The sequence below is a fragment of the Cynara cardunculus genome, assembly GCF_001531365.2.
Source record: "Cynara cardunculus var. scolymus isolate 2C chromosome LG 1, CcrdV1, whole genome shotgun sequence".
Taxonomy (NCBI): Eukaryota; Viridiplantae; Streptophyta; class Magnoliopsida; order Asterales; family Asteraceae; genus Cynara; species Cynara cardunculus.
In genome coordinates this window covers 45,523,790-45,550,103 of record NC_037528.1, presented here as the reverse complement: position 1 = coordinate 45,550,103, position 26,314 = coordinate 45,523,790, and the positions used below count along the sequence as shown (strand labels likewise).

The 26,314-nt window shown below is 34.6% G+C and overlaps 1 protein-coding gene across 6 annotated transcripts; it reads left to right on the top strand.

Annotated features, from left to right (window-relative positions):
• Positions 1 to 251: 251 nt before the first annotated feature.
• On the top strand, positions 252 to 17,632 carry LOC112509196. Of its 6 annotated transcripts, none has more exons than XM_025114077.1 (13): positions 258 to 594; positions 1,335 to 1,378; positions 1,623 to 1,948; positions 2,028 to 2,102; positions 2,179 to 2,237; positions 2,345 to 2,480; positions 5,011 to 5,107; positions 5,199 to 5,265; positions 10,402 to 10,500; positions 13,266 to 13,355; positions 15,480 to 15,634; positions 16,273 to 16,374; positions 17,290 to 17,632. In XM_025114077.1, exons 3-13 carry the CDS (start codon positions 1,696 to 1,698, stop codon positions 17,414 to 17,416), a joined length of 1,260 nt encoding a protein of 419 aa, XP_024969845.1. In that variant the 5' UTR covers positions 258 to 594; positions 1,335 to 1,378; positions 1,623 to 1,695; the 3' UTR covers positions 17,417 to 17,632. The 6 variants fall into 6 exon arrangements, with proteins under 6 accessions (XP_024969820.1, XP_024969845.1, XP_024969831.1 ...); XM_025114063.1 differs by having other exon boundaries at positions 1,335 to 1,416; XM_025114069.1 differs by having other exon boundaries at positions 943 to 1,378.
• Positions 17,633 to 26,314: the final 8,682 nt, after the last annotated feature.

Here is a 26,314-nt window from a genome sequence, read left to right as displayed (position 1 = left end):
TCTTACACATCAAAATAAATTATAGTGTTGACTCTTATTGGTAAGCGCTTACCAGGTAAACATTTGGGTAAACGGATCCGTTTTTATAATTAATTGAAAGGGTTGTGGATAGCCCAAGATTGAGTGGATCCATATAAATTTGATCCATTTGGACCACATCCACAATGTTTCAACCTGCCCCTTGGTTTGTGTGAAAATTAAGATACTTGTTTATTTAATTGCCGGAAAGTGTTGTATTACCATTTAAGGCAAAGTGTTGGCAAAAACACACAAGTCTTCCTACTCACTAATCCTCCTGCTGCTGCTCCTTTTTCAATAATTTATCAACACAATTTCACTCTACGTTGAACCTTGCAAGTCTCTCTCTCCTCTCTCTATCTCTTTCTTCTCCTTCACCTTCCATCCGTGGCTTACCCAGATCGATAATTGAGGCCTCAGGTGGGATCATCCAACTGTTTGATTATTTGCCAAGGACAACAACCGAAAGTTTTCAGCTGCATTTTTTTGAATTCTGAATTTTGATGGATTCTGGGTATTTGTTTGCGCTCATGGACAGTTAGATTTGGAATTCGACTCCTTCTTTGATATTATAAGGTATTCTATGATCTTTTGAAGTCGGTTTCTGATTCGCTTTGTATAAACATAGCATCAATTCAAGCTGAATTGTGTCTCGAAACAGCTTGGGATTATCATTATTTTTGTTGGGTTTGGTGAAATTGGCTTAATTTTCTTCTGGGTGCTTTTTAAATTGGTTAATTAGTTGTTCTCTTTCTAGCAGATTGTTGTTGTTACATCATGTACTGCTCTATTTTGTTTCCCTTTTTGCCAAGGTGTTGTTGCTTGCTAATTACTCATTCCGGATCAAAGTTATATGGTTGGTGTTTATGATGTTTGAAAGTCATGAAATTGTTTACTTATATATAAGATTTTATTGCTTCTCAGCTTCTTTCTTGCTCAAAGAATTGTATGGCCAAGAATGAAAAGGTAAATAAAAAGAACCTTTATGACCCAAGCATTTATTGAGGGGTTTTAAGTTAGTCTTTTATGAATGAAAAATCTATATGCTTTATTTGGAATTTCCGTTTGTTTCTATCTTTATTTTGATTCGGAAGGAACACTATGATTAAATCTTGATGAAGCAGAAAGCAGAGGCTGAGATATATTAATGCAATAGACCTGTCACTTTACATGCTTTTCTTGTGATATCAGTCTTACTTTATTGAACTTTCTTCTTCCTGCTGTGAATTCTCATATCTCATTTATACCTGTATGCTCTAAACATTTGAAGGGCATTTGCTCCAATAATAAAAAAATGTAGTTTGTTGTTGTTATAGGAAAGGAGGGAGGTGCCGTGTTAACAGTTTTTTACATTGTGCTCGTGAGTAGTCTACTGCTTTTTAGTTGAACATTTATGAGGTTTGCCACTCTGTGACTTGTTGAGTAGTAATAAATTTTAATTTCTTTGTTCACCAAAACCACATCTTCACACCTGAATTGCATTTATTTCTTGGTTGTGACCCTGATTGAGAAAAAAACTCAAATGTATCATGAAAAGAATATGCATGCATCCCCATGTCCAACTTGCTCTTTCATCGACTAATTTTCTATCATTTTGTTCATAGAATCAATATCTTGGTGAGGAGCAACATCCAAATTAACCTTGGGCTGGCAGATATATAGAAGATAAAGTATAATATGGGATGCTTTGTATCAACCCCAAAGGATTCAGGTGGGAAAAGAAGGAGGCCAGGAAACATCGGAGAAGTAGCAGTTTTTGTTCCTGGTTTACGGATTCCCAAACCTGTGGATTTTTCTGAGTCACTCGGTGACCACTTGTGCAAGAGTTTAGTGGAGCGGCTTTCTGCTCTTAGGACACGTATAGTTGTTATGGCTGGACAAGAAGCTCCATCTATCACGAGAACACGGAGAAGAAGTGCTACCCAACATGGTTGGTATTAAAAAAGACTCGTCTTTTTTCAGTTGTTAGTGTGATGGTATCATATTTACGGGTAGCGTTACATTTTCAGGAGGCTCAACTTTAGGTGATCTTCTGCAGGCCCTTGAAGATTATTTACCAGTCCTTCTAGGACTGGTTAAAGATGGTAAATCATGATCTGAGCTATCTTTTTAGTTTTTGTGCTCTATTCATATGATACCATATTTTTACCACTATTGCAGGAAGCCCGTTGCAACATAAAGTACAATTTACATGGATAAACCAGGAGGATGATTCAGAAGTAAGAAAGCAGTATAAGTTCTGTACAAAAAACTGTTACTCTTTTTTTGGCATATTACCATGAATGAAGTGGAACATTATCTTAGCACATATTGTCATAATTTTCAGGAAATGGGGATGTATAGTGCTTGGTATGAAGTATTGTCTGTTTTGCACTTGATGGCAGCTTTATCACTATCACAAGCTAACTTGTTGCTTCTCCCAAGAACGTCCACTGATGGTTATTTGCCTAAAGTATCAGAAGGTGGGTTGTGTCGGATGAGAAAAACTGCTTATTTTATGTTCATAATGCTCGACATGGCTAATGTTTTCATCCACTGATTTACTGTGGTTACTACATAAGCATTAACCAGAAGCTCATATTGATTCAAGAGTCAAGATGCCACTAAAACAGCTTAGGAGATCTTACGGAAGTACACAACATGATGGCAAGATATTGAAAAACGGAAATGCTTATATATGATGCAGTCTAATATTATTCATATCAGTATCCCAAAATCCTGTCTGAAGTAATAGTATTGAACAGATGAATGTGGTTAGGCACTTCATCATGAATTTCCATTCTGATTTATTTCATATTTGGCTGGTAGAGACATTTGTGGATTACTCTCTAGTCTCTAATAAGTTGTAATCTTGTGTACATGGAAAATATATAGAAAGAGACATCCCAAAAAACAACTGGTTTGGTTAGTGATGCCAAAGGAAATTATTTCATAGGGTGGGTGTAACAACATAGAGCGATTTTATTTTTTTGTCATGAATTGAGATATGGACGAGATCCGTCATAAAAGGACATACGTTCAGGATATAATTGTGTCTTGGAAATATTAGGTTGGACTGCATTGCACTATAGCAGATGGAAGATGTGTGTCTTCTTATACTATCCACTAGCCATGTGTTGAAAAATAAGGAAGATAGAAAACAAGAGGAGAAGGAATTATCTTTATGCTTATTAGATATGACCATCATGCATACATGTTGCATGTTTCATGTTAAAAATTGTGACACCGGAAAGATATTTGAGAAAACAAATGCTCTTCACAAAATACAAATTCCTAAAGGAATTTGAAAAAAAGGAAGATTTTATTGACCAAGAATAATAAAAAAGTTATGCCCGGCAGAAGTATTTATAGGACAAGTAAAACAGAAACCTCAATAAGAAAGAATTCTAAACCCAATAGGAAACTATCTCAACCAACTAGGTCACTATTGTAAACTGACTAGGAAGCTACTTCATAATATGTTCCACATCAAACTGAATTAGCAACATGAATTCATACCCCTAGATAATGCTTAATATACCAACTGTGAGCGGTACTTATCTGGTAGAATGTCTCTGTTTTTATGTTCCAAAATATACATTTCTCTTAGTTGTTATATAAATTATATAATATCGTCATTTTCTTAACGAAGGTACATAAATTGATCATTTAAGAAGTTCCTACCTATTTGATTGGTGGCCAATCCAGCCGTCTGAATATGACTAAATTTTACATAATTGCATGGATGCTCTTTTTGTAACTAGATCCTTGATGACTGCTATTTTGTAGAAAATATATTTAAGAAGTATTGGTTTCATATCTAAGAAGCATTATGATTGCTTTTATGTGCATGAAGAATAATAAGAGTTGGAGCTTTGGTGATGGCTATTTTGTAGAAAATATATTTTTAAGTTCTTTCAAAAATCCTATTCCTGAGATCAGATGGTACTTGCTACCCTGACAAAATGTAAGGATAGTATACAACTTTATGGAGCATGAATCCATGTTTACTCCAAATGTATTTGCTACTCTAATTGTTGGCATACTACAAAGCTGGATCTTATCTGCTTACCCCAACATTAATGAGGGATTAGTATATTTATTAGCACTTCTATTTTTTTACTCTTATTTCACTCATAGGCTGTTTTCTACCTCTACCAGGAGACTAATAGTTTCATTGCTAACACATTATTATTGAGATGTTCATAAAACAGAGATTAAAACATCAAGGATTACCTATGAGTTCTTAATATTCTTGTTTCTACTAAGGGAGGAGTTGCTCTTCCCTCATCCATCTGCTTCTGGATGAAACTTCAGCCTGACAACAGCTACAGCTAGGACAAATTAGCGGCTTGCAAATGTTTGACTGTCAAACTTCACTCTTCAGTTGCTACTCCTATTAGTCCTTGCTAGGAGCTTCGAATTGGTAGTGATTTATCTGTTTTCCGTATCTAAAAGATTAATTAAAGATTACTGGTTACACATTAAAATTTAGAAAGCATTCAAGCAATAAGGTTGGCCTGCTTATTAGAGATTTAGGACACAGTGAAAAGCTAGATGCTCGTGTGCACATGTGCAGGGGTGGCAGGGTGCTTAAAGGTTAATAGGCATGGACCAAACAGATTTAACAATGCAGAATCTAGAAAGAGAACTGAACAATATGTAAAGACAGGTCTTATCCTGGATAATTTCTGTAGTAGTAAGTTCTAAAGCAACTCAATCAAGTACATATCATTGGGGAGAGAAAAAGGCATAGAGAAAGACAATACATTACACTTGCAAGAACAAGTTTATTGCAGAAGTTATCCGATAAAGTTCTAAGAAAATATACGCCATGCTTGAAGAAAGCGTTATAAATGTTATAAGCATATGCCTTGTGCTGTATTAGCTGCTACTTCTGAGTTAAGGAATTCTATAATCTACTTGTTCCATTATGCATTTTCTGATATATATTGGATGTTAAGCCCTGCTGTTTGTGTTACATGAAATATGGAATGTTCTTTGTTATCACAGAAAGCAGGAGATCTGCAATTGATATTTTGTTAAAGGCAGCCGGATACCTTGATTGTGCAGTAAGGCACATACTTCCGCAGTTGCCTCCTGAACTCAGGTTCATAGATTTGTGAATTCTAATGTCTTATTCACGGTCATATCTGTGCTTATAAGAATTTAATTTTGTGCAATATTTGCTTTTCTCTTAGGAGAGATCTGCCAGTGGACCTCGCCGAAGGAGTTCTGAGAGCACTCTGCCTTCAGGCACTTGGACAGGTATTGTCCCACAAATTCTGCTTCTAACAGAACTTTTGACATCCTTATAATGGTCTGTTGTAAATTTACCTTTGAACATGTGCATAACTCCAGTTGTTTTGAACATCCTATATATATGCTTATTGTTTTTCATGCCGTTAAACTTGGCTTGGATCGGAAAATTACAATCGTGGTTGCCCGTTATTTTTAAGATGTGTGTATTCCTCAAGTGAAATGTAGGAGATTTGATAAGTTAAAAAATAATATAAAAAATGCATGGATTTTTGGCCCTATACATCCCATAGATATCTCTCATGACTGTCTATTGCATAACAAAAATATGGTGTTGAAAAGTTCTCTGCATCTAATAGCTCATACATGTGCTCAATCATATAAGGGATTATATACCAATCATACATTGATAAGCCTAGTACTTGGAAGGGCAAGATTTTATTGGTCCAAGTTGCAATATTGCTTCTTGCTGATTGTTTTTAAGCGAAACCGGGTAGTTTCACTTTTTGAAATCCATTTATGAGGCACAGCCTTTAGGTAACGAAAACTGTTATTTCAGAAATTATTATGGGATTTTTTTTGGTTTTCATAATACATATTTATCATGTGTGCAATAAGGTGATTTCTGTAGCCAGAAGACATATGCCTTAATATATTTATTACTGCTGCTTTATATTCATAGCTATAACAAGTCGAAAGACCAAAAGATACTTCTCCATTTGTGTTTGTCTTGTATGGAAGTATTGGCATCTGGCTCTGTAATTATAGCTATTTGTCTTTGTCAATTACTGTAGTTACATGGACGTAACATGTACTATTTCATTGCATGTAAAATGACCTCAAGAAAATTATGTAGAACGAAATCGAGACAGAGATCTTTGGTTTCCGTTATTGTTCACATGGTATCAGAGCTCAATTCTGAGGCATATTTTTCTTTCCCTTGGCACTCGCCACCATCATGGTCGTCAGTGTCTTACCACTTCCCTAGTGCTACCACATTGCGCTAGTTTGATCCACATTCTCGTCCATCTAAGCATTAGTAGCAGGCTGCTGACTGCTTGGCATTGCTGCTGCCACCTCTGTCCTACTGCTGCTGTTGTTGCCTAGTGAATGCCCACAGCCTAGTTGCTCCCACTGCTGTAGCCTAGACCAGTTGAATTTTTTTTACTGTGTTTCTGTTTTAGCTTCTTTTATGCGTGCTTCTGGATTGTGTAGTTGGTTGGAGTTTTTAGTTATGATGTCAAATGATGGACATAGGTTGTTCGAGCGATGAGGATAGAATGGAGGGTCCTCGGATTCTCACCTGTGGTTTCCTCCCTTGTCCATTATATTTGATGGAAAGAATGGGATCTTATGCGCCCAATTTATATAAAAAGAGGTCCAGTGCTACAGGAAGGTGCATGAGTTGTCTTACTGGTACAAAAGAAAACCCACTATATGAATCATCACCAGAGGTTGAGAAGTGGGATAGTGAGACAACCATAAGTAAAGTTGACTGATTAATCACATATTGTCACAGCTTCAGAGTGGCTACATGTTTAGCAATTCAATGAAGGTGATACGAGAGTTGGTGACAAAACTTTGGACTTGAACAGTATGATACATGACTTAAAGCATGAGCATCTGTCTATGATAGAATACAACAGTGATATTAAGGGTCATCTGGCAGGAAATTGGATGTTTCTGTTAATCTTGCACTATTTTGGGGCTGCAAATTCGAGGTGGTTTGGAGGATTGGAAGGATGAGGAAAGGATGCTCTCTTTCCTGTTGGATATTTATCCTTAGTATTATGCTTTGTTAAGCTCTTTGCCTTTTAGGCATCCGGAGTAGGCAAAAAGATGGACTTTCCTCCTTCTGACGCGATTGAAATGGGTGGCTAGAAAGACAATTATGAGAGGATTTATCGTGATGAAGAAATATAACATTAAAGAGTGTGTCTCCGACTGTTCATCAAGAAGAGAGTAGGTGTGAATTGATGCAATGTGAGTACTCATGTGAGATCCACACTTGTTTCACCCAATATCATCCTTTTTTTCTAGGGAAGAACATGGCAAAGTACCTGATGGGCCTTTCTCACCTGTTTCTGTTTTAGTTGATTATGTTTTACTTCTTTGTCTATGCCAAAAATTTACAAGCTCCGAAATCTCCAAATAGTCTCTTATCTATTGGTAGCCTTACTAACAATATTAGCTGTAAAAAGAGTTTCTTTCCATACAAGCACCAATATCTTCTGGGAGCCTTAGTGTAGTGTTATACTGGTTGGATGGACTGTCAAAGTGCAAGAGCATGCTTATGAAGGTGGAACTAGACCATCTGATCATGGAATCTTACAACTGATTCAGTAATCTGAAGTCCTCCAGGTTTTGATGGGGCGAACTCATTTCGTGAAATACTCATTTGTGATTCCTCACAAAAAATGGTGGTGTATCTTTAGTTAGAAACCACCTAACCCATGGAAAGCTTGACAGGAGTATAAAATGTGGTTGTAGGATATCAATCACTGGGAGGGCCTATAGATGTTATAATCCTACAACTGTACATTTATGTTACTCTATGAGAATGTGTCAATGCTTTATTTTCCCCATGGAATAATTGTAAGACAGCAGTACACTTGGCGGATGAGTTTTTCCACCCCCCAGCCTGTTGTGGATTTGCCTGAGAAGGAACCCTGTGAAAGCAGTGAAGAAACTACGAGGGTCCCAACTGAACCTACTTTTAATTTTTTGAACTTGATCACAAAAGAGAGAAAATGTTGAGGCAATGAATTTTGGAAATCTGCCCCTTGTGTCGCGACTAATGCTGCCAGAGTGCCACATTGAACCTTCCTTAGATCTAAGGGGAATTACTGATCTTTCATCGAACAAACCTGTTGGTTGTTGCAAGAGAATGCGTAGTTGGGACTCTGAAGAAACATAAATGATATTTTGCATCTCTAGAAATGATTCTAAATATGCCTAGTGATCGACATTCTTGTGCTCATCTTGGTTTCCCATGAGTCTGTCACCTTCTTGTCATTGCTTGATTCTTCCCTTGGATGTTGTGTCTATTGCAACGCCCTAGTAGGAATCTAAATTTTTTGAAGATTAGAAGCTGACCATCTCAAAAGAAATGGGGACCTCAACATAAAAATCAGACTTGGAAACTTTTTTCTCTTCCAAGGGGGTGAACTTATTAAGTTACAAGTTGGTGTTCCCAATCAAGCATAACCTGAATGGATCTGCTGATAGAGATATAACACATTTGGTAGAAGAGTTTTTGCTCAAGCTCCTGGGATTGATTACCATGAGAAACATTCTCCAATAGCATCCGCAATTTAATTTCTTTTTGCAGCTAATCTTGGTTGGGAGTCGCAGTAATTGATGTCAAAAGTATGTTTCTTCATGGTGATCTATCAAACGGATGTCTATACGACTATCCTACCCAGCTTTGCTGATGATGAGACCAAAGGAAATGTAGGTGAATGTGGAAGGTTGTTATATGGCTTGATGCAGTCACAACTCACAAGAGCATGATTTGGGCAGTTATGAAGGCCATGAGAAAGCAGGCTTTGTTGAAAGTGACAGAGACCACCGCATTTTTCATTAAGCACCATGGTAACACATTATCTGCTCTACTGATTCTATATTATTGTCACGTGGACAGAAAATGTTGGTCAGTTGAGGAAAGCATTCGCTTCGGAATTTGGGCGGAGGGAACTGTGCCAATGGTGACACCTATAAGGATTGAGATACACAGATTTTCGCATGGTAGTGTAAAAACAAGAATATTTAGCTGCAAACCAGTTTTCTTCTCCGGATGTGAAATGTAATGTTTGGTGCACGCGAGGGCTAATGGGAACTCTCAACATCATCTTTGTAGTTGATATAATTGGCATATACCCAGCATGATATTAGTTATGTTGTTAACTTGTCAGCTAGGTTATGCATGATCTGTATTTGTCTGACATAGTTGTCACTAGATTCTTGAGGACTTGAGGTATTTGTTGAATGCTCCTGGGTATGGAATTCTCATGGATATCTTTCAGTTTCTTTGTATAATTGTATTGCTTATGACCAGCATGGTCGTACTATACATATGATTGATACAGGTAGACACTTTCGTTAAGGAGAAACCTAAAAATGAACCTATTCCCTTAACAAATAGCATCTACTTGAAGCTCTCCCCCGTCCCCAGAAACTTGTCGTATCTAGTGTCCATCGAGAAGTATGCATGCACCAACTTGAGTAGGGATTCATAATCTTTAGATATTAGTTTTAGGTCCCGTAATCGTAGTATCCTCCAATTACAGTAATTATGATGTGACATGTAATCTTGTGTAGGACATATATACAACATAATCTTAAGATGATTATGTAGGTCATCATTTTATTCCCCGTTCAGAATTTCTTCCACAGAAGATCAACAAACTTGGCAGCCTCATTATTGGTGCTAATATATCTCAGTGTTCGACACTTTCTGATAGAAACACCTTTGCCCACCCTTTGACAATGTTAGTTGTTTCAAAAGCTAGCCTTTGTATGAGAGAAATATAGAGGCCGACTTTCTCAGAGTTTATCATGAACATGGAGAAATTTTACAAATGGTGTTTTACAAATTTGTTATTCCCGTAGTAGAGATAATCTTTTCAAAGCTTCGATTTCCGGTCATATATTGATTATAATTGTCCTAAGTAAAGAGCCTTGCTTCATGAAGCTGGAATAGTCTATAATCGCTCTGTTATACTGTTACCCATTGAACTTCTTGAAAGAAGGTATATTTTTACTTCAAATGTGGAATTTGAATTAAAAATAATAAGAAAAAATACATCCCATTCATGGAAGTAGGAAATAAGTGTTTCATAATTTCTCCCTACCTCCAGGAACAGATCCAGTTCCCTGGTTATGATGTTATAATTTATTTCCGGTTATCCTGCTTGAAAATTGAAATTCTATGACTTCATAAAACACTTGCGTAGCAGTTAGTATCTTCCTCCAGAAGTTCTTTGTCTGCCATGTATTTCTGTTTTTCTTGTATCAGAAATCAATGAATCAGGGGAAAAAGTTGAATAACAATATGCATGACATTCTTTTTACAAATAAATATACTTGATTGTAGCTAATTTTATAACATACTGATGGCATTTTTATATATCGAGTTCTAATCAGGGTGTCGACATACAACTTGGGCTTGCAATTGACAGTACCAAAGCCACACTTGCAGTGAAACGAAGGCTTGCTTGTGAGATGGTCAAGTATTGGCAGCAGGTATTCATTCATGATATTTCTGAAGTAAATTCAGTAACTAAGGCAGATTATATTTGATGTTTTAAGTTCTAACAGTCTGTTCCCAGCCATAATTTTAGGTTTCATTCCATATGTTCCATGCCTTGCTTGAAATTCTCATGGCAAATTACGTGACCAAGAGTTTGAAAGACGAATTTTTCTACCATTTTTGTGAGAAGACATCGTTCAAATATATGATTCAATTGAAAAATGTATGTACAAGTCCTGTTTATTTATTCTAAACCTACAACTAATTCCCTGATATTAAGGGAATAGGAAAACAATAAAACAAATAAAAGGAAATAAATTAAAAACGACATGCTATTCTTTCAATACGCCTCCTCAAGTTGAGTTGTATATGTTGTACAACAGCTTGCAATTGGATTCATCAAAGCCGGTTCTCGTAAGAGCCTTGGTTAAAATATCTACAATCTGCATCCGAGTAGGAATATAGCCAGTTGTATGATTCCGTTTAGTTTTTCTCAGAAATGAAATGATCGTCAATATCCACATGTTTTCTTCTGCCATGATGACATGACTCTGCAATACGTATAGTTGCTTGATTATCATGGTACAACTTTATGGATTCAGAAGCTTTAAATCTCAGTTCGTTTAATAGTGTTCTGATCCAAATTCCTTCACATATCCCTAAAGAAAGAGCAATGTATTCTGCTTCTGCCTTGCTTCCGGAGACTGCTGCTTGTTTCTTGGGTCGCCAAGTAGCCAAATTTCCCCATAAATGTGAACGTAGGCACTAGCTGATCTTTGATCAATCAACTCTCCACCCCTAGTAGCAACGGCAATCCTGGAAGTCAGGTGACAGGGGCACACCTAGGGATATAAAAAAAAAATTCAAAATGAAATAACTCATTCGAACCAATTGAGATAGGTTAAATGATTTCAGGTTACTCGGTTTTCGGGGGTTTACAGAAATTCTTAGTAAAACACCATTAAGGGCAACGAAGAAGACATAATCCGACAAAGTTAACAAGCTATGCCAAAAGGAACGCCATACTTGAATATGGAAATCATCAACACACACTAAAATTGCTCAGAATTATGACGCCAAAAGCATTGAGTGAGTGAGTGAGTTGCCAGAAAAAGGTTGAGGACATCAACGAGAGGAGGTTGGGGCAGCAATGGGGAAAGATTGTGGTAAATACGAGATTTTTGGGATTAAAAGGTAATTGGAATTTATTTTCACTTTTGGATAGGGGCATGTGATCCCTACCCCTAAAGGGTGCATCTGAGTATACTTGTTATCACGGTCTCATGCCTTCTGAAGTACACCCCAAGGCTCGGACCCATTGTTAGGTACCGTAGAATCCGATAAAATGCTTCTAGATATTCCATGTTGGGTGACTTACTATACCAACGTAAAATGCAATGTCAGGTCTAGTATAGGAAAGATAGATAAGTTTTCCAACTAATCTTTAATATCTCCCTTTTTTATTAGAAAACCTTTGTCACTTTGGTTTATCCTTACGTTGGGGCTCATAGGTGTTCTTGTAGGTTTGCTCCCAAGCATCCCACTTTTTAGTAAGTCGAGAACATACTTTCTTTGAAATCTCACCGAGAAAAGAAGACTAGCCTGTGTTCCTGTAGAGAGATTATTGTTCTGAGCTTCTGTTGGCTAAGCCATTAGAAGTGTTGGGAAACTGGGACTAGCAAGGTGTTACATCACTGCTCATCAAGCCTTCCATGTTCACCTTAAATGTAGCCTTGTCTTGCAACAGTCTGATGCAGATTATGGTTTTCATCGATGTTCTTTTTCTCTTAGATAAGTTTTCTTCTTGTTGGGGCACAACTCAAAACACAATATAATCCTTGTTATCTTATGACATCTTCATCCTGTGGACCTTTCTTTAGCTCTGTTTAATCATTTCCCTTGGCCTTCCAAACTTTTGGTAACCCTCTAAACTCTCAAGGAACAACAACTGAACACCTATTTATATCTCATCCAAAATAAAGTAATCCTTTCCATTTAATTTGTGGTTTTCTCTCCTCAATGTGCAATCTCACTAATTATGTGAACCTTAAACTTATCATTATTTGTAGATCAGTTTGTTTTAACCCAACAACTGATCCTTAGCTTCCTAATACCCTGTTGATAATACCAAGATCATATTTTACGTCCTTGAAGACACTTGATTACCTGCTTAGTGAAGTTTCTCTTGGCCACTTCACTAATTTTTTTATGACTCCTTGAAATTGGCTTGCTGCTTTGTTTCTGACGATAAATTGTTATTTCATGCTTCTGGAGCCAAACTGCCTCGTGGTGTTAGGCCACCCACCGTAGAAGTCTACTGATGTATCTGGCTTACCTGTGGCATTTTTGTAATCCTTAGCAACTTGCATTGAAGCTCCTGAAAAACATTTTAGCTTCTCTCACATATAGGCATTAAATATAAAGCCAACTTTAGTAAGATCTTAAATAGATAAAGAGTTTAATTGGATAGGTACCACATTCTTGAGTTATCACCTGAATCTCACTTCAGATTTTTTTTATTTAGATGCAAAGGACAACCTAGAATAAAACTGGCATGCATTTGTCTGTATGTGTGTGTGTTTATCATTCCACATCGATCTTGAGAATATTTCTCATCCGTAAGTTATTATTTCAATCTTGACATGATATTCTTCATCCATATTTTATATAGGCTATTGACTTAAATTTTCTTATTAGATGGAAACATGGTAGAGGCTACATAATTATTAAAATTTTATTATTTTAACTTTTTATGCAGGCCCAAGATAATATTACGAACCTTCCACTAGCTAATGGTTGGGGTGAGAAACACCGCTTTTATATCAAGTGGAAATATATTGAAGCCAAGGTACCTTTGCTGTTTACTTCCTATATTTGTACTTACAGCTTGAACTCAACTAAAGGCAGCATTATGGTTTAAAAAAATGTTGAATGATATAATAAATTTATTCATTCAATTTATTGAGCTTTATCAAAAGTTGATTCAGGTAGTTCGGGAATGAAAGAAACAATAGAATTGGTTGTTCAGAAGAAATTAGTCAATATCTAACGTTATGTCCATATTCTCAGGATTAAAATAATAAAGCAAATGCATATTAACACTACATTAAGATCCGTATAACTCTAGCTACAATTAAACAAAAGTTACTAATGAAGTAATTCCTGTAAACATAAAGTTGTGGTCCTAAATGTGAAATACTTCTTGAGTTGGAGCATACGTGTCCCGTCCAACTTGCTACAAATAAAATCAATTTTGAAGTTCAGCATTGGCTTCAATGAATGTCAGCAAGCTCATACTCAGTTCGAATATGAACAAACTGGATCGATGGGGTTATGTATTGTTCTACAACACATGGTTATACAACAAATCGCAATAAACCTCTTATGTATTTTCTATGCTTGTGGTAAACCTGATTTTGTTTTTCTATATTAGTTGCCAACTGATTGCCGGATATAGTCTAACAGTACTCCCAATATGCATAGGATATGTTTGGTCCATGTCATGGTATGATATTCTGACTTGGTATTAGAAATAGAAACTACCCCTTGTTTTTTGCTCTTCCATGGGATGAGGTTGCCACCAACAAAGTTCTGTTTCCACCTCTTCACAGCCACATCACCTGAAATTCAAATTCTAATTCAAAGATCAAATCTTGAAAATCCACCAGGTGATTCAAATACATGTTGCTTTCCGTACCAAAAAGAAGAAAAACCACCCCATTAACTACCCAACATCAATCTTGTCAGCATCTGAATTCCCAGGACGACCTTTTGTCGTCTCCTTTTTAATCTCCTTGTCCACTAAAAACTCAAACCCTTGTTGAGAGAGCAACAAACGAGCGATCAGAAGTCATACAATCATAAATTTTGCAAGTTCTCACATTTATTGAGTTCCTGTCCTGTAAAGGTTCATCAGTTTTGATGCCACTATCATTGTCTTAACAGTTTTATTTGTTGTCATCACCTTAGTTGTCTTCTCCATCTGAATACTCCTCTTTGTCTTCGAGGCTTTGTCCCACAAGATTACTCCCTTCTGGAGACTTTAAGATTGCCTTGGTCAATTCCTCTACTTGGTGGCTTCACTTGCTAGGTGGATGGGACATTGTGTCAAGGAACATTCATGTTTTACTTGATGAAGTTTTTCAAAGATGTTTCTTGATGGTGTTCATTCGTATTTGTGTTACTTTTGATTTGGGTTAGATCTCCTGTTAATTGGCTTGTCATTTGATGGTGGATACTATTCAGGTAGCTTGATCTTTGTAATTTTCAACCACGGTTGCAGTTTTACATTAATATACACACACACACAAGAGTATGGGAAACACAGTATTCGAGACAAAAAGCAATGTTGACCACCTAGCCTCGGATAGGATATTTGCTACTTTGTAGCATGTAAATGCACATTGCTGTAGGATTAACTCAAGAGAGCACAAGGAGGGTCTTCTTGAACACCAAATTAGTTTCAGGGTGATTATTTAACTGTAGGCATTTGAAACACAGAAGACACCAAAGTTGTGATCCATAGTGATATCTCGAGGAGCATATCAATAGAGGATATTGTCGCTGAGTGTATACCAGGTGAGAGTTATATTCATAGCTGAAAGGGTGTCCCCACGGATAATCCAAGGAGATGTGGATCATAAATTAAAGACAATCCAAGACTAAGACAGCGGTGTTCCTCTGTTCCTCCTGTAGTGGTTCATCTCAACAAAGAAGTCGAGGATTATCTCCCCTTTTTCTGTAACTCATTCACTTTTTTTCTATTGGGTAGTCTTAGGTTGGTAGATTGAGGCGGTAGGCAGTGGGGTTGTGGTGGGAGTGGCATAAATCCAAATGAACTGTAAACCCGTATTTTCTTGGTAATAAATCATAAATCCAAAATCATGTGCATCTGTAAATCCTTATTTTCTTTTGACTGATAATTTCAGGCCTTCTACTTCGCTTTAATGAAAAAAAATTATACATTTTCTAGGCAGGCGCGTATTATTATCATGGCTTGATTCTCGATGAAGGTAACACCGAAAAATCACATGGAATGGCTGTATCTGCTTTACAAGCAGCAGATGAGTATCTGAAAGAAAGCAAGAGGGCATGTGAAGCTTTCAATACAGCAGTTCCTCTCTCAAGGTAAAATTCTTATCTGTGGATAAAAGAAGTTAAAACGTTAATCCTACTTGAACTTGCATACACAATGTGAATGTTATGTGTTTTAGATGTCGTGTGCTCGTAGACAGAAGCAGATGGTATAATACACGTGTGAAATGGATCTCTTTTATTCTTCAGTTATAGGGATTGGGAAGCTATTATTGTTAAGAGTATAAGGGCAATATAGTATTTTCACTTCTTGGTTCGGTGAGTGCTGGATTAGTATATACAGATGTGATGTTAATCGTTTTTTTACAAGTGAATACAATCTTATTTTCTTATTCACGGGATAGCTATTCTTTTTTACAAAGCATACATAAGTTCGATTTTGGTACTTGAATTCGAAATTTTCATGCACAAGCATGTGGCTAAAAGCACAAGGTCTCAAATCCCATTTTATCTTAGTTTCCTGCTTTTCTCATATTTATCGGAGTGGATTATGCTTGTTGTAGGATTCATAACATTTATCAATATCGATTACGTTTATTTTGGAGCGAATGGAAGTAGATGATATAGTGATTCTTTTAACTGTTATATAATTTACGAAGGTCCGGGTTTACTAATGGAGGAAAGAATATGACAGATATGTGACTCATCTTGATTTTACATTTTTTATGCAGAACTCCACCTCTTTGGGGAACAATGAAGTATCTCTCTGAAAAAATTCCGAAAGACACTTCTAGCAAGGTGCGGATCAACCGGGATTTATACACTTATGAAAAGTAAGTCGTGGGATCACCTTACGATTTCCTTGGTTGAAAACAAGTAAACCACTTTGCTTTCACATGCAGTATTTTTTGAACTTGTTGGAAACAGGGTTTAGCATATTGCATACACGCATACATAAAGATATACACATATAGAGGGAGGTTCAGGGGAAAACACAAAAAAAAAATGAGAACTGAAGAACAAAGAACATCATGGTAACCATTCATCTGGACTGTATGCACAACCAAGAAACAACTTCAATTACTTGTATGCACATGTGCATACAAGTAATTGAAGTTGTTTCTTGGTTTTTACGCACGTGTGCATGTTATCCACATGTAAATACCAAACAAATTGCTTACAAATTATTTGTATGCACATGTGCATACCGTCCAGATGCATGATTATCAGGGTGTTCCTCGGTTTATTTTCCTTTGCAGTTTTCCTCTGAACCTGACCCTATATATGTACACATATATCATAGCATGTGTCTACAGGGTTGGGTTTTTGGTGAGAACAATCATTTTTCGTGAGAACATGAAAAGAACTGAAGGTATCATTATATTGTGTTAATGTTCCACCATTCACAATGTTATGTAACCTTCCGATACACAGTTTTAAAATTTACAATATTCACACAATATAAAAGTACTTTCACTTACCTTCTCACCAAAGTGAAAATTTCTATTTCTCACATCATTATGACTATGTGCCGGTTCCGTGTGGGGCCGGTTGGGGTCGCCCTTAATCAACAACTAAGTGTCGATATATGCATATACACCTATACATACATGCAATTGTGAGGATACACAACAAATATTCATTAGAAAAACACTTAATGCCTACGGTTTAGAACGCATTTTCCCACGTAGTACAACTAATTGTTTGTTTTCTTCTTTTGTGGTGATGTAACCGGAAAATGAGTGTAGAATCATGGAAACGGCACCAACATTACCTGATTTTGCTTTGGCTCTGAAGCCCGATGAATATCAACTCCCTGATGTCGACGCCTCGTGGAACCATGAAAATGCGAACAAGGGCCACCACAAAGATTAAGAACGGATACGATCGTCACGCACCATGGTTTACAAAGGTTGATGACCAAAACATGGATCATATCATTCCCTTTGTCACTTCAACAACTCCATTTTTATGAATCATTTTGTTGGTGAGTTTGTTCAAAAGCGTTATCATTGTTCATAATAGCAATGTATGTATACTTTCAATGCACCAAGTGTTTTAATATGAGATATGGAACTTGTACAATGTTGAGATCTTTGTGTAAGATCAAGACCATTTGATTGATATTATGCCAAAATAATATATAAATATATAGAGTCGTGAGAAAAAAAAAAGCATCAACTTTCGTGTCACTGTTTGTTATACTGTATGGAGATTGTAACTTTTTGGGGGTAACTGTGGTATATGGACCAGCTTATGTGTCGACTCATCCCTCAGACGACCATGAATGGTCTGGAATCGTCGCATGTGAACCTTTATGGCCACAAGGGCTTTAGCAGCGTACGGATAATGGAATCAGAGACGAGATTTTCACTGCATTCCTTGAGCCTTAACCGGCGTGTCACATTGTAACTTACATATCACCTGTATCGGAAGATTACATTATATTGTATATATCAGGATAAAGGTATCTTTGCAGTTCTCATGACAAACCGTCATACAGTATAAGGATATATTTACCATTGTAATAAGAAAATATCGTAGTAGTGGTTTATCATACTGTCGTGATGATATAATACAACGAATGATATATAGAGGGGAGTGATGTACCAACACCATCTCGGTTTGAATTCAAACGGATTCAACAATACATAGTTTCTTAAACAGATAAAATTGAATTTTGAGCGACTGTCAGACGTCTCAATGAGCTCGCTATGAACATCCGTAGGTAAATTTAATTGAAAATATCTTATTTAAGATTGTCTAAAATTGTGTTATCATCCACAATTATATGTAAACTTGTTCAAAATGTTCACACATTCGTTTTAAACATATCTGACCATAAGTTAGCAACACGGTGACTTATTCAAGATTCTCACATTTCTTAATTGAACACGTTTGACGATACACGGGAATTTTATATAAATTCCACTCTATTTATAAAGTAATGGTCTTGATCATGAAGTTCGACTCATTATTTCGATGAATCATTTCTTCGGACAGAATAAAATTATGGAAACACTTACTCGAAATCTCACTTATCCCCCAAAAAGCATGTTTTTTTACCGATGCACAAAGAAAATGGGGTGTAGTGAGGTGATATGGCAACGGGTTTTGGTACAACGCTTCATAACATATCATTCATGAATGGCTGCATGCGCAGCAGCCAACATCACCAACTATGAGAAATCCACCAATGATTTTTTTGTGTTGTTAAAGAGTTGAACAATGAAATAAATGGCGAGATAAAAATAGCAAGAAATAGAATTTGATTAGTTGGTACTCAAAATATACGATTCAAGTAGTCAAGTCGAGAAAGAGATGGTTGATTATACATATCATTCTATAAGTAAAAAATACGAGTGTTTTTATATTGTGTGAAGAATATTGTAACCTTCACATGACCTAAAAAATTGTGTATTTTCAGTTGCATGACCTTCACATTGTAAAAAGTTATCTTTATAGGTTACGTGACAAACGTGCACAATATATAAAAGTATTGTCACCCTTTCTCACCCTTTCATAAAATGGGTCTTTTTTACCGTAACCCAACCTCATATATATAGACTTGGGATCATGTGAGACCAAGGGTTTTTCGTGAGACCCGTAAGACCAATTCTCAACCATTGGATTAGATCTACAATCTGACAATTTGAACATTCATAAACGCCACGAGACTTCTCAATAATCACAAAATTGTCACCGTGCAACTTTATATCATTAGATCATTAGCTTATAAAGTTGATCAATGAACATAAAATTGGTCTTACGGGTCTCACAAAAAACCCTTTGTCTCACTTGAACCCAACCCTATATATATAGGTGGAGGTTCAAACGAGAACACCTCCATTTGACAAGAACACGAGAATCCCCTTATCACATGTGATAATACGTGTGAAGAAAGCATATTCATCTATAACAGATTATTTATTTCGAGATTATAACATTAATTATATTATTAAAATATTTTATACATCTGACAAATATTATTCCATTCTCATAAATATATAACATTAAGGTTTCTTATTGATGGTAATATAATAATAATAAAAATATTTTTTGGGATTTCTTTACATATTTTTCACACTTTCTCAGCTTCAATAAAATAATAATAAAAAAATCTATTAAGATATAAAAATCTGAATTTTCCTTATTATAAAAATAATAATAAATTGGGAATGCTGTTACAGCAAACTGTTTCCATTATATGAAATTAAAGCTTATTAGATAATGTTGACAAAAAAGTTAGCTTAATGGTCACCACTTTGTTGGTTTTTGTTTGGAGGCCAAATTTGAAAGTGTGCTTTTCTTTGTCTTTATTTGATTCCTTTTGTTTTTAAATACTATTTTATTTATAATTTAATAATCAATATTTAATTATTTTTAATATAAATCTATACTTTAGTTGTAAATCAAAATCTGAAACATGTTGGTTTGGTTCAGACTGGAGAATTTGAATCAGAATAAAAATTATTATGTTAACTTTGTTAACCAAGCTCAACTAAAATTATAGAGCTTGGTTCAAATGTTAACCAAAATTATTATGTTAACTTTGTTAATCAAGCTTAACCAATGAAAATCCATCTTTTATCTAGGTTCATATCCATCTCATAATTTAATGACAAGGGTAAATATGTATATGTAGTTTGTATGTAACTCCCATATCATTAATTGAGAGTTACAAAATCAAAAAAATCTCATAATTGTTGTTGATTTACTATTGATATTGTTTTCCTATAATATTAATTTATCTATCTATAATGTTTCTTGAATTTGTGATTGTTAAAGGAGACCCGATTGTAAAGTTTTCGATATCGTTCAAGCTAATATGGATAAACCTATTGGAAAACTACTCGACAACAATTCATATATTCAAATGGAATGAGTTCATCGTCAACTTAATTTGTTATGCAATCCAATTCTGATAATCATTCGGCTCCATCAGCTGCTTGTGATGCTTGACCTGCCATATGTGTGACTGTACCTGGTCCATACCAGCTGTTGTAAAGGCCGACATGCACCAATAAAACATACAATAGCTCTGTCAATATACCAAGGTTGAAAATTTGTTGCATACACGTGAACACACATAAATATTCACGATGAATGTTATAGTAAAAATGTATTTAATGATGAATATCATATTAATGTATGAATACTGAAGAGTTATTGTATAAACGTGAACACACACACACATATACATATACATATGCATATACATATACATATGCATATACATATATCGGGGCTGGTTCAAATACTAACCAAGATTATCGTGTTAACTTTGTTAACCGATCTTGGTCGTTGATTTGAACATCCAACGGTTGTCATTTATTGAGACTAAAAATGTAATTATTTAATTATCATATTAATAAAAAAATTAGGTTCACAATAGTTCAGAGGGTAGAATTGTAAAATGTGAGTGATCTTAACGTATTTTATTTTGTCAGCTTATTTTGTAACTTCCAATCAATAAAGAAATCATCAATCTCATCAATCAATATCTTAAATCAGTAGCTAAAAATTAGGTTCATAATCTTCATCAAAACAATGAAGGATTTGGAAGGATTACCAGGCGACGGCATCCAAATAAGATTGAAACATGTGTGAACCTAATGAACAATGTGTGAACCTAATGAACAATTGAAAAATTAGGTTCATAATCTTCATTAAAACAATGTGTGAACCTAATGAACAATTGAAACATGTATGTGAACCAAATGGACATATTGTGTGAACTAATTGAACACATATGTGCACGAGTGAACATATATGTCGACGTTTGAGTGAACATGTGCGTGAACGGTTTGATCATTTTCTTCACTTTCGGAATTCGAATTCCGAATGTATTCGTAGACGCTTTTAGTTTTTTCATTCTCATTGTCGTCGATCTGTTTTACTCTATGATTATCCATATTACTCAGACTATAACGGAATCTTTACAAAAGGGACTTTTTTGAAATTTACAATATCAAAACCATTGTAGGAAGAATGAAATGTAAAAATCAGTAAGATGAACAAATGTGAAACTTCATTTCATTATTACATGAAGATCAATTAGCGATATTTTAAGATTTGTAACTCCCAATTAAAATATTGGGGAGTTACATAAAAATGATAAATTACCTAAATACACTTACACTTAATATGTGAGTTACATTGAACCTAACTAAAAGATGAAACATGATTGGTTGATGTTGGTTAGCATAGTTAACACAAAAAAAATGGGTTAGTATTTGAACCAACCTCTATATATATATATATTCATTATTAATGAATGTTATAATGAAAATGTATATTACTGATGAATGTCATATTGATGTATGAATACATGTGAAAACACATAACTATTTATGATGAATGTTAAACTAAGCTGCATATCCATGATAGATATCATATTGATATATAAATATTAAAGAGTTGTTGTAAATATATGAACGTGCATGAATATTACACAGATATACCATTTCACGTAAAATCGGTAAATACAAAAAAAAAACATATCGAGATGGATGTCAATCGAAGAGAAAGAAATGCTCGATATTTTTGATGTAATTTGTTTGATTAAAAAATTAGTTATTTTTAAGATAATCCAGTTCAAGAATTAAGAGGGTATTTTTTTATAATTAAGAAAGAAAATAAAAGGTCAAATATTATAGACGTTGATTTAAAGTTTCAGTTTTGTCCCTAATCACTTCTCAATTAAGAATTATATATTTTTACCGTTGATTAGTTTTCTAAATTTTGATCAATGACCAAGATTGATCCTCATGTTTACAATGAAAACCATACCCAACACGTTCGACTACCACCCCGATTATTAAAAAAAAAAAATACTAAACTAATGCATCGTTGTTGATTCTGTTTCATACACAGCAAAATTCAAGAACAATTTAGAGGTTGGATTTGCTGGAGGAGCCAATGGAAGGATAGATTGAAAGAATGAGATGTTTTTTTAGGTGTTTGAAATAATAAAATAGGGAAACCATATATATATATAGAGAGAGAGTTTACATTTGTACAACCAATACAACTTAATCTCAACCGTCCATTTAATTTGATGAATGTGTGATTTCATAGAAGTTTTGATTGTTTCCTAATATAAAGTATTGATCATAATTAATGAACTATATTCATCTTCCATAAATATTCAAATCATAATAAATAAAACTTTCATCATTTCTATAAATATCTCAATTAATTGGGTTGCATTGGTTGTACAAATAAATATAGTTACATTTAAAATATACCCTATATATATATATATATATGAAATAAATAAATTAATATATATTTATGAGTTGTCATTAATATGACAATGTACACAATTACTCTTTTATATTTATTTGATAAATAAGATTAACTAAATCAATGGGTGGACTAGGATGGATCTCATATTTTGGGGAGTTTTCAAATGATTAAGCATATATATATATATATATGCGAAGGATCATGTAAGAAGGAGAGTTAACGTGAGAAACATAAGAAGGGATATGGACCATGAATCACTTTTAATCTCATGTCCACTCATTAATTGCGTTTTAGAAGGGAATTGATCTGTGCATCTCGGTGCACCTCATTAGTGTTGACATTCAATTACGATTAATCAAGGGTGTAGATCTCTTCTTACGATTCTCATCATAACTTCTTTTCTTACCAGATTCTAACAATATATATATATATATATATATATATATATATAGCCACAACTTCGTTTGAGAAGTAGATAAGTGATGCTATCTATTCATCTGGTCAAGGTTTGCAGCTTTGACTGTGAAACATCGGATAGTTCCTCGCGTGATATGCAGAAAATAAATGAGTAGTTTCGTTATTTTTATGAATAGGTGCAAAATAAGTGCACATGTGAACTTGCATGATTCACATTAGGGGTGTTCAAAAAAACCGTTGGACCGCTCAAACCGGCCGAATCAAGTCAAACCGGACCGTTTTTGGCGGTTTGAGCGGTCTGGCGGTCCGGTCTGGTTTGAAAAATAGCAAAACCGGGCGGTCCGGTCCACTTTTTTGGGCGGTTTGGACCAAACCGACCGCCAAATATATATATATATATATCTATATTTATTTATTTATTTATCTATTTTAATATTAGCAAGCCCAACTTTTTTAACTTATTGACTATGACCCAAATTAACATAATCAAAATAGACGACTAAAACCATTAAACCATTGAACATATCGACACATTTGATATTGACGGTCTTCAAATTTTGAAATCTCTCAAAAACTCTATTAATTTATTGATCTTTCTAATCCATTGTTTGATTTCGGCGCACATTATCAAGACATCAACCAAGTGATTAAACCAACTTAGATTTGGCTTCTATTTTGTTTGGTCAAGACTTAAGAATTGAACCATTGAAGGTTGTGAAGTCGTGAATTTTGTTACTCAATACTCACAGTAGAGTTGTAACTTTGTTAATTTATTTGTTTTCTAATATGTTATATCTTTATATGTTTGTACTTTGGATTGCCTCGACTTTGTACTCAAGAGCTGCTTAATTATTACATTTATTTGATTAGATATTTTTTTGTTAAAATGGATACTTAATCTAAAATTCTAAATTATATATATATTTTAAGTTTAATATAAAGTCCATTAAAGACCCAAACCGCCTAAACCGGTCAGACCAGACCGCTTTTACTTGGTCTGGTTTGACCGGTCTGGGCACTTGATGTCAAACCGCTCGGTTTGAAAATTTTATAAACCACTATTACGGTTTGGTTTGTGGTTTGAGGGGTTAAACCGCCTAAACCGGACCGCGAACACCCCTAATTCACATATGAACTATATGTTCATATGTGATCTATGTAATTTACATATGAACTATTTAACTGATTCACATATGAAGTATGTATTCTTATATGCACTTGTTTATCGCCTATCTATAAAATTATGAAGCTACCCCTCTATTTTTTCGCTTGACCAGTCAAAAGCCACAATTTTTGACAAGTAAAAGCCACCATTCTAATCTTGATAGCATGAAGGATTATGATCACTTATTTACTTTTCAAATAGACCCCACACACGCACACATACACACACACACACACACACATATATATATATATATATATATAGAGAGAGAGAGAGAGAGAGAGAGGGGGGGGGTGATCATTTACAAACCATTATATTAGTACAACTTTGCAAACTAATCTCAACCGGACATCTAATCTAATGAATATCTAATGCAATGAATATCATGGTTGTTTTCTAATATCAAATACTGATCACAATAAATGAACTCCGATAATCTTTCATAATCCATATGATAATATATGAACCTTCATTGTTTTCATAAATATCTCAATAAATTGGTTTATATAGTTTGTACTGATGGTTGAGTTGTAAATAAAACCACCTATATATAATATTAGAAAAACAAATTAAAACATTTCCATTCTATATTTTCTTAAAACTCAAAATCCTTAGTGAACAAAACAAAAATAAAAATCTCTTTTGCACAACTTCAACTTGTACCTATTCTTATGTAAAATTTTCGTATTTCCTTCTTTATTTTTAAAGTAATTTATTAAATATTAAAAACATATTATCAAACATAAAATATTGTTCATTAATGTCATTATCTTAAAATTCAAGGTTACATATTATTATAACTAGAAGGGTACTCACGTAATACAGCGAGATAAATCTCGATTTTAATGTTTAGTTTTTATTCTTTATTTTCAAATTTATATTTCATTAAAAAACAAAAACATTACCGTTTTCACAAAACCACATAAAATCGCATTATATCATAGAGATTTAATAATAATATAATTTTTTATAAAGATAATAATTAAACATTCTGTTATAACTTAATGATTATCTTAATTATATTTTAGGTTTTTTATATTTAAAATGATGTTTATCATGTATTTGATTATGTTTATCCATAGTTAGTTACACGAATTCAAGCACGAAGCTTTAGTAAGATGTACTCATGCATATCTTACTTGTAATCTTGAATTTCAAGTAATATGTATCAATAAACAGTACTTTATGCATAAAAAATTGTTTTTAAGAGTTTTAGTCAGATGCTTTATAATATAGTATAGATTGATGTACAATTTTTAAGGCCTTTTTAACCCCATACACTAACTGATAAGCATATTAATCTATGTTATTAGTATATCATTATTTTTTGTCCAAATCTGTATCGACATAACTTGTAAGTTATTATATGCCCACGAAACGGTCACATGAAGATATTGCTCGGAGTATGTAAATCTATAGGGTCGCATACAAAAAATACTGTTGATCCTCTCTCTCGGTGATTTGATGATAATCCTTTTTTTCCTTTCACGTTGTATTTGTGTTTCTGTATTTTCAGTTCCAGCAATCGCTGAAGAACTTGCATTGTAAATCTATCAGAGACAACAATACTTCAAGAAGACAACACTCACACCAAAGAACCTTCAGCAAACGTCGAAGACTGAAACTGAAGATTAGAGACCGGCGAGTACGTGATCTGAAGCAGGTATTCAATGATTACAAGCCTGTCTACACATGTGTGAAGACTGCTCAAGCTTCAGCGAATGATGATGAGACCTTCAGGTCATTCCAGCATTTAGCGATCAAAGGAAGCTTGCTTAGCACTATTGTTGTTGTCTTGTCTTTATGCACACAAAGGACAAACCCCATACCCTTACAAAAGTTAGTACGGTATGGAGCCGACTAGTCGACTCTTTGTCCACTAGCTTTAGGTAAGGATGTCTGCTCATAAATAGTGCTTCTGTACTATTCACTGTAGCAAA

Excerpts from the sequence above, each read along its gene's own strand:
- LOC112509196 (XM_025114052.1), top strand. The coding sequence starts at position 1,696 with ATGGGATGCTTTGTATCAACCCCAAAGGATTCAGGTGGGAAAAGAAGG. Across the intron at positions 1,949-2,027 it reads AAGAAGTGCTACCCAACATG|GAGGCTCAACTTTAGGTGAT; the intron begins GTTGGTATTAAA and ends TTACATTTTCAG. Across the intron at positions 2,103-2,178 it reads TCTAGGACTGGTTAAAGATG|GAAGCCCGTTGCAACATAAA; the intron begins GTAAATCATGAT and ends CCACTATTGCAG.